The 11,809-nt window shown below is 38.2% G+C and overlaps 1 protein-coding gene across 1 annotated transcript in view; it reads left to right on the top strand.

Moving 5' to 3' along the window:
- GALC (galactosylceramidase) overlaps window positions 1-11,581 on the top strand; it is a 36,221-nt gene extending 24,640 nt beyond the window's left edge. Inside the window, exons 11-18 of the mRNA XM_026048303.1 lie at window positions 1,199-1,326; window positions 1,735-1,824; window positions 2,953-3,042; window positions 4,171-4,315; window positions 4,854-5,034; window positions 6,593-6,756; window positions 8,446-8,522; window positions 9,434-11,581. Of these exons, the coding sequence (XP_025904088.1) occupies window positions 1,199-1,326; window positions 1,735-1,824; window positions 2,953-3,042; window positions 4,171-4,315; window positions 4,854-5,034; window positions 6,593-6,756; window positions 8,446-8,522; window positions 9,434-9,577 (1,019 nt within the window). The 3' untranslated portion in view covers window positions 9,578-11,581. The remainder of the gene's footprint in view (window positions 1-1,198; window positions 1,327-1,734; window positions 1,825-2,952; window positions 3,043-4,170; window positions 4,316-4,853; window positions 5,035-6,592; window positions 6,757-8,445; window positions 8,523-9,433) is intronic.
- Window positions 11,582-11,809: the final 228 nt, after the last annotated feature.

Genomic DNA, 11,809 nt, shown 5'->3' with positions numbered 1-11,809 from the left:
TGTGTGTGTATTTATACACACATATATGTATATTGAAAAAATGACCTAAACCAGAGCATAAAGGTTTAAACCCTTTATTGATTTAAGGCATTTAGGGCGTATTTTTTTTGTACCAAGTTAAACCAGCTTTATGCAAGTATTCCATGAATTAAAAATCAAGCAAAAATCACCATTAGTAAAAAACCTCTCCTTTGTCAGAAGGGAGAAAAAACAATAGCAGGGGAATTCCAAATACTTGACCTTGAGGGGTATGCACAAATAAGCCATCTGCTGCCTTTTATAGCTGTCCCTGTTAAAATATGTTGATCTGAAATGCCAGGAAAGGTGAGTGTGCTTTGCCTGCTTCTGTTTTTTTTATTCTTTTGTTTGCATGTTTTTTTTTCCTTTCCTAATTAGACATTTGGCATTTCTCCATTTGAGAATCTAGAAGAAAGCACTTCTGTGTTCTTTGGAGGCTGCCTGTGCATCTGTGGACATTTGCCTTCACTGGCATTGTGTAGTCCTTCCATAATCTTTCTGTCTTTGCTGTAGTTAGAGCAGATGGCAGAAGCAATGCCGCCAGGAAGAATCAAGGCAGATGTCCCTAATTTTTCTTTTTCTTGTAGTATATGTACTGCACACATAAAAAAAAAAATAGTAAAATAAAATAAAAACAAAGGCGGAGGGAGAGGGAAAAGAGGAAGGGAACGAAGAGAAAGCCATACTGGGCTTCAGAAGAGAGACCAGAGAGTTCCTGTTTCAGTGGTGCTCAGGATTTTCATGATCTGTGCCATATCCCTCTTTGGTACTTTCTCTCAAGTGCTGAAAACTACCATATTTAGTTATTCCTCATAATGCTTTCTCTAGCTCAGCTTTTCTTTGTAAAAGTGAAGAAGTGTATGTGTGGAAGAGAAACTGTTGAATATTCATATTGCAGCTAAAGGTTGGACTGATACAATAGCATGATAGTGTTTTTATTCCTACCCAAATAGTTGCTAATATTTCCTAACTGCTCTGTCACTAAGCTGATTTTTTAAACTGTGCCTAAATAATTCTTTAATGATTCTTCTTGTGTAGGTGGACTTCGTTTTGGAAATTTCATTGCTTTCTTACCAAAGGAAGAAGTTTGAGAGGATACATGAGAGATCTTTAGACTATAAATGTTAGGGTTTTTTTAATCAGAACCTAGTTTTTCTGTTTTTGTTCTGTCTTATTTCAGCACACACAACCCAATTTACTCAACCTGGCTGGTCGTATTTACAAGTGGATGGACACTTAGAAGGAGGTGGCAGCTTTGTAGCTCTGACTGATGGTCTGGGAAACCTTACAATTATCATTGAAACCATGGTAATGTGCTTCAAGATGGAGCGTGTTGTTATGGTTAACTTTGGATTTACTTGGTTCAATTTGTGTGAAAACTTTCTATGATATTTATAGTTTTGTTAGTTGGGTCCACAAGATGTCCTTTTTTCTTTCTAAGCTTGAATGGGCAGCTATCAGCATGTTCCTGATGGTAACTGTATCTTAATATGACAAATTAGCCTTAATTAGATGACTTTTCAGTAGGAAACTATATTGTTTTAAGCGGCATTCTAGGTAACTTTATTAAGTTATTACAATGGCAACTATTATTAAGATAGAAGTGAAATAGATTCAGTTTTCACTGTTTTTTTCATTGTTTTATTTGTTGTTGTCATCATTGGTATCTGGTGAATTCCAGAAATGTATATTTCTGATGTTACTTTTTTCCCCCAGAGTCATAATCACTCTCAGTGTATCAGGCCTCTCCTGCCTCATTTCAATGTGTCACCTCAGAGAGCAACTTTCTACCTCAAAGGCTCTTTTGTAAGTAGATACTAAATACATCCAGGCACTGCTGTAAAGTGAGTTGCTATCTATAGGCTGTTACACCTCTGGCACATTTTAAAGCCTGCTTTTACCATGAGTTGTAATGTCATAACTGAATTGGTAAAATTATTACAGTTCATCTGTATGCTGAGGGGAAAAAAATAGAAATGCATTTGGGATTTTTCTTCAGGATTTATTTCAAGGCTGATTGCACTTGCTTGCTGGCGTAGTTTGATTGACTAGTATAGTTGTGATATTTGTAGTTGCCATCAGCTCCTTTCCAGGGAACAACTGCAATCAGTTCTATGTTGTAAGACATGTTGTTGCATTCCATGAGGAGATATTCTGAGCATCTCCTGGGTTTTGTTGTTTTGCTAAACTGAATTGCACTCTAAAATGTGAATGAGGCTCAGATAGAGTAAACTCTAGTGTGTTTTATTAGTAGCTGTTTTGAATAATTGCTCTCAGAAGTTGGAAGTGTTTAAATATTTGGAGTTTGACTTCTGGTATCATTAGACTTTCTTCATTTAGAAGGAGATATTTTGAATGGTGTGCTGTGGCAATAAAATGGTTTGTTTTGAGTATACAGTTCCCTTTAGGGAAAGTGTCAGACAGCTTATCAAAAACTCTAGATCGCCTTGTTCACTGTTCTGTGCAACTAAAAAAATAGCAGGGACTGTGTATGTAAAATCAGTAACTAATGTAGTTGATATCCAAACTCCTGTGACGGTGGATATTTATAAGCAACAAGCTCAGTGCAGAAATGAACAGCAAAGAACCAGATTTCATTAAAGCAAAATTAGCATGAGACTGGCTCAGGCTGGTTGCTCGTAGGCCTAGAGTTTGCATCAAGCAGATACTGTCACTGATTGATAGCAAAGGTATGTGTGTGATCACATTGCCTTCCATCTTTGTAAGCAGTATTATTGCATGTGGGGACAAAGACTTATCCACCTAAGTCATCTGCAGAAAGTTAATCTGTGTCATGGCTGGCTAGATAAATGGAGTGGTGGCTTCCCATGACATCAGTAGACCTAATGAGAGGTAGATACCCTTAAGGGCTGGATATTTCTAAAGGTAGATGTGTAAGGACTTTAAAAAAAAATGTGTTATGTTTCATTGCAGTATATGTTGAAAACACTTCAGGTGTGGTATTCTAGGCTTGGCTTTGAATCTGTACAGTCTACTCTTTTCCAGCAACTCCATCCTATAAAGGTAAGTGGATCCATTTTAATTCTCTATAATCATTTTGCTTTTAAGAATGATAATGGAAAAACTTTTTTCTTTGATTTAGAATATAGAGATACAAAATAAAAAGTAGGATTCCTATATATCAGAATAATCTAAAGTAACTTGTTTTGGGCCCTTCTGGGTGTGCCTTCAGAGAGAAGTTTCATGATGGTCTGTGTGTGTTCATAAAAAAATGTTGAGTAGGCTACTGATACTAATTGTGCAGAGGCAGATGCATCAGTGCTTTCTAACAGGTATGTGGTTTGAGAGTAACCAATTACGTGGCTCAAATGTGTTAATAATCTGTTACCTTTTTCCATTTTCTGCCTCACCTTATTCTAAACCTGTGTATTAACAATATAATAAAATGCTAGTATGGCAGACCCAAGCATTGTTTGTCTAGTTAACAATGTTTACACTCATCTATCAAGTTGTTAGTGCTGCTCTGATTTAGCCTTAGAATTCATGCTACAGGAGGATTTGCAAGATCATAGCCATAGTATTTCTCTAGCCCGATGGTCTGATTAAGCTCCCCACTTTCTACCCTCTCTGCATATGTTTTTTCAAATCTTTGAGACCTGCATATTTTCTGGGTGCAATTGAAAGAAATATTCTGGACTAAAGAACCCCTTTTGAAATTACACCTGTACTGTCCAAAGTAGTGAAGATAAGGAGTTCCTCACAAGCTTGGTAAAAATGCACTTTCCCGTGTTATTTACTAATGACTGATTATGTGTGTTGCTTTAAGAGTAAGGAATATAGGCTTGCCTATGACTTCATTTAAGTCCTGCCCACAAATGAGTATTCCTGCAAGTTGATCTGATTCCCTCCCTGTTTGCTGAAAGTCCTTCTCTTTCATGCCATAATTAAGGCACATTGCAATTTCTCCCTTTGAGTACAATTTTACTAGCTCTACCAAACTTATCTGAAGAATGTTACAAAGATTAGGGAAATGATTTGAATATAGTTTGGAGGACAAAAACACTGAGACAAGAAGGTTGGACTTTTACCTTAAATCAGGATTTAAGAGGGTCTCTTTTGACTCAGAAAGTTGGATATATTGTTATTTAGTACTGTTTGATCTTTTTTGCAGCTTGATTTCTTTAATTCCAGGTCTGGAGGGGAAGCTTTTCTTTAGATCTAAATGTGGATGAAGTCTACACTCTAACCACGCTCAAGACAGGGAAAAAATGCCTTTGCTCAGACCCACCGCCATCTCAGCCCTTTCCTTCTAATTACAAAGATGACTTCAATATTCGTAAGTTTAAATTCCCTGGTTCAGAAACTTAATTTAGATATAGTCTCTAGATAGGCTGCAACAATTGTGGTATTTGAGACATTGGTGTGTGTGCGTAGACTTGAAGTAATATGCATGTGTGTTTTATATTTACGTATTTATACCTGCTTCTCTTGACAGTTTACACCTGCCCACTTCATTTACAAGCAGGTGCATTTTAATACTGGGATTTAGCTGTGTGGCCACCAGATGTTATAAAATTCTTGACTTGAATGATAGACCTCATAAACATAGTGAAGTAGTTTTTGGAAATAAGGAGGAGAAAAAGGTAAAAAGGTGGTTTGTTTTGCTTCTGCATATGTAAAAACTGGGGCCTGCTTCAAAACAAAACCCAAAACCCAGCAGAGCTCCCCAGCCCCCCAAAATTCAGGTCAGTTTTGGAGTCTGCCATATGATGAAGTGAATCAGAGATATGGAGACTTATCTTCAGAGGAACTTTCAGAAAGCAAGGGTAGGCTGAAGAAAAATTTTTGTGTTTTATCTCTTGCTTTCTGAACAGGTAATCCACCTTTCAGCGAAGCTCCGAATTTTGCGGATCAGACAGGGGTATTTGAGTACTTCATAAACACTTCTGATCCAGGAGATCATGTGTTCACTCTCCGCCAGGTGGTAGTTCAGCGACCCATCACTTGGGCTTCTGATGCAGATCAAACCATCAGTATCATAGGAAACTTTAATTGGTATGTAACCACTGTTCTGTGATGATGCCTAGGAAGATGCCCTCCTTATGGGTATGGGCTTTGGTTGCTTCACACGTTCCCAGCCTTCCCTCTCTTGGACAGGGTGTTTATGTGTTCAGACTGTAGAAGAGGTGACTGAAAGGGACTTCCAGAGCCCAGCTGGAGGCAGGGCTATGTCCGATAGACACAGATTAGCTGTTTCTGTCTAGATGAGTCTTGAAAACCTTTACAAATGGGGATTTTCTCAACGTTTTCTAGTGTTGCGATGTCTTCCTAGTGGAGTTTTTTCTTTTCTGTTATTCTCTTGGGCATTATTTGTCCAAGGTGTCTGAGTACAGTGGCTGCCCTGTGATGACTTAATAGAAAGCAGTAACTTGGGTAGAGTCATAATTCTAAGTGTGCATTGAGTTTCAGTGTGCATTTTAAATGGGAAAAAAGATTAATTCAATTTAAATTACATTATTTGGACAAGCAATATCATTCAAAACTTGATTGCCTAGTGATTTGATTAGTATTGTATCAAGAAGAATGCAAGAAAAGGAAATGCAAGGAAATAATTTAGGAGTTAATTCAGTTACATTTGTTTGAAGACTGCCATCTTCTGAGCGGTCTCTGAAACTGTGAATTTGATTAAGCTGCTACAAAGAACAGTTGCACTTCTGCCTGGGAAAGCTCTGTGGTTGTACTGCTCTGTTAATGTTTTGTTCTGATAATTTTATTGAACATACAGCTAGAAGTTGTATCTATATAATACCATTTTGTTGCACATCACTTCAGACTTGGGATTCTGCTTTTTTACTCTTACACATACATTAGTAAAATAAATTATTTCAATTTTTGTAAAGACCTTGTACTGCAACTTCAAGAGAAAAAAAAGTGTAGGTCTTCCAGGTGCCATTTGATTGATGTGTTTTTTATTCTCCTTTTCAGCTGTCATCCTGTGCCCAGCTTGGTGCTTTACGGGTGTGCTCAGGTGTTGCTGTTGCACAGGAAAATCAAATGAATGTAACTTAGTGTTAGTTAATTTGCTTGATACTCATATATCAAATTATATTCATATATTCAAAATTTGTTTGGACAAGGCCTCTGGGTTTCCTGAGGCTTGACCTGTATTTAAAAACCCTGGACAAATGAACATGAAATTTTAGCTGCTATGACTTAAAATCTTGGAATTACTGTAGACATCTAAGGAAGTAGTTTCTAACTCATCATGAGTTTCTAACTCATTTGCAGACCTGACTGTTTTCCTTTGGAGGTGCAAATCTTTGTGTAACAAACAGACAATCTTTGCTTATAAGATGCTTATTTTTGTTGTTCTTTGAGAAGAAGAATTATTTAGAAGATGCTCTATAAACTTTTGAGTGAAGAACTACCCCAGTCAATGCAAGTAATTGGTGAAGATGGATCTGTCCATCTCCACTCCTGGTAGCCATTAGGGTGGCTAAAGGTTTTCTCAGAAAGATGTTTTTTTGAGGTTGTTATGTAGAGAAAGGTTTTTTTACCTCCTGCCTCCTCAAAATCTATTCTTAGCTTGACAAACCCTATGCTTTGCTTGCAGGGAGAACTTCACAGTCACTTGTGACGTCTACATAGAACAGCCGCGTGATGGAGGGGTGTTTGTTGCAGGAAGAGTTGACAACGGGGGGATTTATGTTCGCAGCACCAAAGGGGTTTTCTTCTGGGTTTTTGCAGATGGCACCTACAGAGTCACTGGTGACCTAGGTAAGCAGCTGTTTGCTAAAGCACATGATGACACATGGAGGTCTCACCTTGAAAACCTTCTAGAAATCTGAAGATTTAAAAAAAAAATAAAAATAAAGAAATGCAGATTTCACACCTCAGTTGCTGTCACTGAACTTAACCTGCTGTCCTCTAATGAGGGGAATATTCTGTATGCAGATGGAGCACCTCAAGGCAACTGGATAATACAATTATCTGCAGCTTTTGGGATATCTTTTTGTTGACAAAACCCATTTTAAAATAGTAGTTCGGGTAATTTACTTTGCTTTTTTAAATATGTTGCTAGAGTGGCGACAGTTTTAGAAAGGTTAGATTCTTATGCTGCACCTAAAAAGAAGCTGTCTTTGAAAGTGGTGGCCACTCACTCAGCAGTGCAAGTCAGTATGAGTAAATCTGTTTCAGATGATGAGTGGCCTGCTGTTCCACAAGTTGTGCCTTATACTCTTGTCAGTCTAGTTCAGTGGAGACAGAGCATGTCCTGCTTGTAATGCTAGTGCTCGTATGTTCACCTGTGCAGAACTTGGGAGGCGCACAAAAGACTATATGTTTTGATATACTAGAGCAATAAGTTCATTTTTAACTTGCTTGGAAACGGTGGCAGATTTTGTTGGTATAAATGTCACTTCCTATCACTTCATGAGCATAAATTATGGCTTCCAGTGATTCCTGGAAATGCAATTTAATGGTTTGTTTCACACTGCACAGCTGGACCTTAACAATATTCTCCTCTTCTGTTTGGTTATTATTCCTCATTTCTATTTCTTTTTTTTTCTATTTTCTTCCCTTAATAGTGAGCAGGTAGAACAGAAAAGGCATCACGTCATCTCTTCTTAGCATAATATTGCAACCTCAGAAGCTTCACAATCGTCTAACTCCAAAACAATTTAAGTTTCAGCTATATAAAAATATGAATACATTAAGGATGGAGTCAAGTATTTATTTTTAATAGAACATGGCAACATTGCCCAATTAGTTTCTTAGACTGTCAAGAGTAATTTTCCTAGCTGAAATGAGGGAAAATTGATTAACCAGCTCATTATTTCAGATTGGGATGCTGGTTATGCAAATGATTATTTTTCTCCACAGCGATTTTCACTGTTTTTATTTCTAGAAGATTGTTAATTTCATATTCAGGCTCTGTACTGAATAATTGAAGATGCTGCTTGTTGCGATTTTATTTTTCTCCTAGGTTTTCCATCCAGGTGTCAGTTGCACCTGATTTTGCTTTGCTTAAATTTTGACTAGAACTCAGCAACTTGCTGATGTGATGCCTCAAACTCAGGAAAGCAGAAGCTGTTTAAAATGGAACTAATGCATAAACAAGGACACTTGTGGAACATGCAGAGCAATAGCTACTATCACAGTTTATGAAACTATATTCCTGTTATGGAATATATATTCCTGTTATGGGGTATCCTTATTTTAGTCCTCAGTAGCTTTTTAACCCTTAGATTTCAGTGGTGAAACAGTCCTGACAAAACAGAGGAATGACACTGGCAGTGCAGAGTTCAGCTTGTGTGTTAATGCCTTCATGTGGCAGTTGAAATCCATAAGCTCTGAAACACCTCTGAAAATGGGATATTAGTTTCCTCCTGCTACTTGGTATTCAGCTATCAGCCTTGTAGCATGGGTGGGAAGTGGCACTTGGCTCACCTCAGACGTGTTTTGCAGCTGGAGAGGAGATACTGATGAAAGGACTGTCTGGTGTCCGGGCCCATGCGTGGCACACACTAACTCTCAACATCCAGGTAAGGAGACGTGGGCGGGTTAAAAGACCAATTGACTCCCTGTCTGCATCAAAATGAAATATCTATATTTCTACTTATTATTTGAAATTAATATTAGAGTGTCTTAAGAAGTTTAACTCAATGTAATTCTACAGAGATCTTGAGAAACTGGAGAGGGTATAGACCACAAAGATGAGTTGAAAGCTGTGAGCAAGTGGGATAGAGCTGTAAACAGGTTGCTTGTTGCAGTAGTCTATTTTAGGTATTGTCACCACCCCCCATTCTGTTTGCATGCTAAGGCCTTGTAAATGGAGCCACTTAAGCACCGGGGAACTGAGAGGATTGGAATATTGGAAAATATTGGAAGGTTTTTATCCACTGCTATTTAGTGGAAAACATTAGCATGATAAATCAAGTGACTTTTACTGAAATTATTTTTAATGACAAGATTATACTTGAAAGTTAGGCTGTCTCCTCTTCCTCTTAGATTAGTGACTAAAATCTGTTGTCCTATGACTTTGCATTAAATCTGAAGAATAAATGCCGACTGTATCACACCCTAGAAGGACTCTCTGCAGTCGGGTAGCTCTAGTTTTGCTGCTCTCCCAAAGACAGATGGCCTGTTTGAGAGAGCCTGATGCAGATGCAAGAGGAAAATCCAGTTCACCTTTCAGAGTCTTCAATGAATTTACAAAGCTGTTGGGTAAAAATGAGCCTTTCATATATTCACTGTGAGTGCATCAGTTCTGTTTCACAGGGCTGAGAGGCCCTGGATATCTGGAGGCACCTTTGCATGGAAAATACACAAAGTGTAATTGAAAGTTCACTTAATGGCTTTGTGAGTGTAATCACCCTTATGCCATGCAAGATGGCCCCATGCCAATATATTTAGTCCCTGGATTTTACAAGGTTCTTTCCTTTCTTTTTGACAGGGCACTTCTGCGTGGGGGCTGCTGAACGGTTACCCGCTGTGGGAGAACGTCACGGTCACCAAGCCGAGCAGCGGCTGGGCTGCGATCGGGACGCGCTCCTTCGAGCTTGCCCAGTTTGACAACTTCCACGTTGAGGCCAGCTGAGGTGGCGCTTGTGTGGGGGGAACCCAGCTCTGATTACTCTGGATTAGAGCCCGCTCAAACTTTGAGGACAATTTAATGCTATGTTGAGACTGATCTGTTGGCAGGGAATCCACATTCTGTCCTTACTATTTATTAGAGGTTTACTGGAGGAGTAGGTGTCAACGTGACTGTAACTCCATCCCCCTGATTGTTCTGGGGTTTTTACTCTTCAATTTTTAAGGTTTAAATATTCAATTATAGGTTTAAATATTTTTGAATAGCAAGGTCTTAACTTCCTGAGCTTTTTAGATAGCTTTAGAAGGACGATGTGATTTTTTAACACTTTCATGATTGTGTCCGTTCCTTTCACTCTCCAAGAATTAAATGCCAGTAAAGTCTAATGAGCCTGTGGCCCCATGAAGTTGTGGACTGTGGTTCTCAGATTTCCTTTACACAAAGCACCTATTCTTGTATGTTTTTCTAGACTGCAGTTGGAGACTAGGCGATGTAGTACTTCAAGTGCATTTGATGATTTCTTCCAGTATCATAACTTGTGACCAATCAGGCAATGCAGGATGTGCCTTAACTTCAAGCTACCTCTTCTGGAATGAAAGGATTGAAACGAGTTGTTTAGCTTGCACTCCTTGTGTTTTTCTTTGCACAATGTAAAGGATAAACTTTTGTGACGCTGTCATCAACTCATACCTGCTGACAAGCAGAGCTCTTACATTTATGTCAGATCACATGTGAAAAATTAGCCTTTTGTTCCTAAAGCTGCAGCCGATCCTCTTTCACCTGAGATGGAACTTACCTTAGAGCAAAAAATAATTAAAGCACAACTGTGTGCAATTTGTTTTTTTTGTTTTTTTGTTTGCCCTTAAGAACTTGCCATCTATCCTTGTTCAGATTTTTGCTAGGCCTTACCAGAGGAGGCCTAGAAGGAATTTCAGATCCTAGGATCCTAGGGAAAAAGATGACTGGGAGACTGATTCCACTGTTCTGTGCCTCACTTAATTGGTTTTCCAAGGTATGAAAAAAAATACCTTAAATGTAATGAAAAATAATGAGCCCTGAAAAGGCTTTTATTACCCTTTTACCAAATTCCGTTGGTTTCTGAATTTATTTTACTGTTTTTCTGTTGGTCAGTTTGAGTGAAGAGGATGGACATCTTTTGCCATTGCAAGACATCCCTCCTGTGTCTCTCACTTCACTTAGAGCTCCAGTTTCAGACTTGGTAGGGCACTCCGACCTGTATGAAGCTTTCAGTAGCAGGCAATATCTTATCTTGAGAAGCATATTTGCAGTATATCTTGATTTATACTGACATTACTCCGATTCACATTGTTTTGAAGACTGATTCCTGTAAGCATTAACTTCAGTATCTGTTAATCTAAGATAGATTTAATATAATCAGAATTATTGGAAAATTATTATAAAGGTTATTTTTCAAATTGTCTTTGGGAGAAGAGATCTCGAAATTCCATACTGGAGAGAGATGAATGATTTCCCCCCTCCTAGCAATTACACTGCGAGCCCTATTGATTGATAATGGATCTTTACATATAAAGCTGTATAGCTCCATGTAAAGCTGCCATGCCTATATGGTACTAACCTTGAACAACAGTCTACAACACTAAACTTTAAAACTCTTGTTTAAAAAAATAAAAGGTTCTGAATATTAAGCCGTTACCTGTTGAACTGGGTGGGAAATGAAAGCCAATTTTCTGCTTCAGTTTCACCCTGGCATTTGATGTGTGGATGCAGGTCTGTTGGTTACCTTTTTAGCTTCAGAAGGGACATCCAGATGGGGAAGTCCAGATGTGAAGGAATCAGATTTTAGGCCCTCATTTTAAAATAGTATAAATACAAGAGAAAATTCTCCAAAATAAACTGTTTTTAGGTGGGATACATTTGCTCAGTAGGAGATCTCTTGAAGACTTGGTAGCTTTTGTGGACTGTAAACTGTCTGTGTAAGGGATTAACACTGGTACAAGTACTCCAAAGGAGAGGTCCAGCTCCTTACCTTTTGATGCACTAGTTTAATTGTTTTGTTGTTACACTGTGTACTAAATGTAATGTATTTTGTCACTGAAGCGTTGATTTTTTTCTAAAATCTTAATTTATAAAGGTAGAGGATTAAACAGTTTTGAGCAGAGTAGGCAATTTAATGATGATAGAATGTTGTTTGTCTTTATATGTCTGTAATTCTTCACCCTTCAGCAGTTTGTAATGTGCCTGGCAATAACAAGCTGT

The sequence above is a fragment of the Nothoprocta perdicaria genome, unplaced genomic scaffold, assembly GCF_003342845.1.
Source record: "Nothoprocta perdicaria isolate Ctin4 unplaced genomic scaffold, notPer1 scaffold_53, whole genome shotgun sequence".
NCBI lineage: Eukaryota > Metazoa > Chordata > Aves > Tinamiformes > Tinamidae > Nothoprocta > Nothoprocta perdicaria.
Note: the sequence above shows the minus strand (reverse complement) of the source record. Positions and strands in the feature narration are given on the sequence as shown.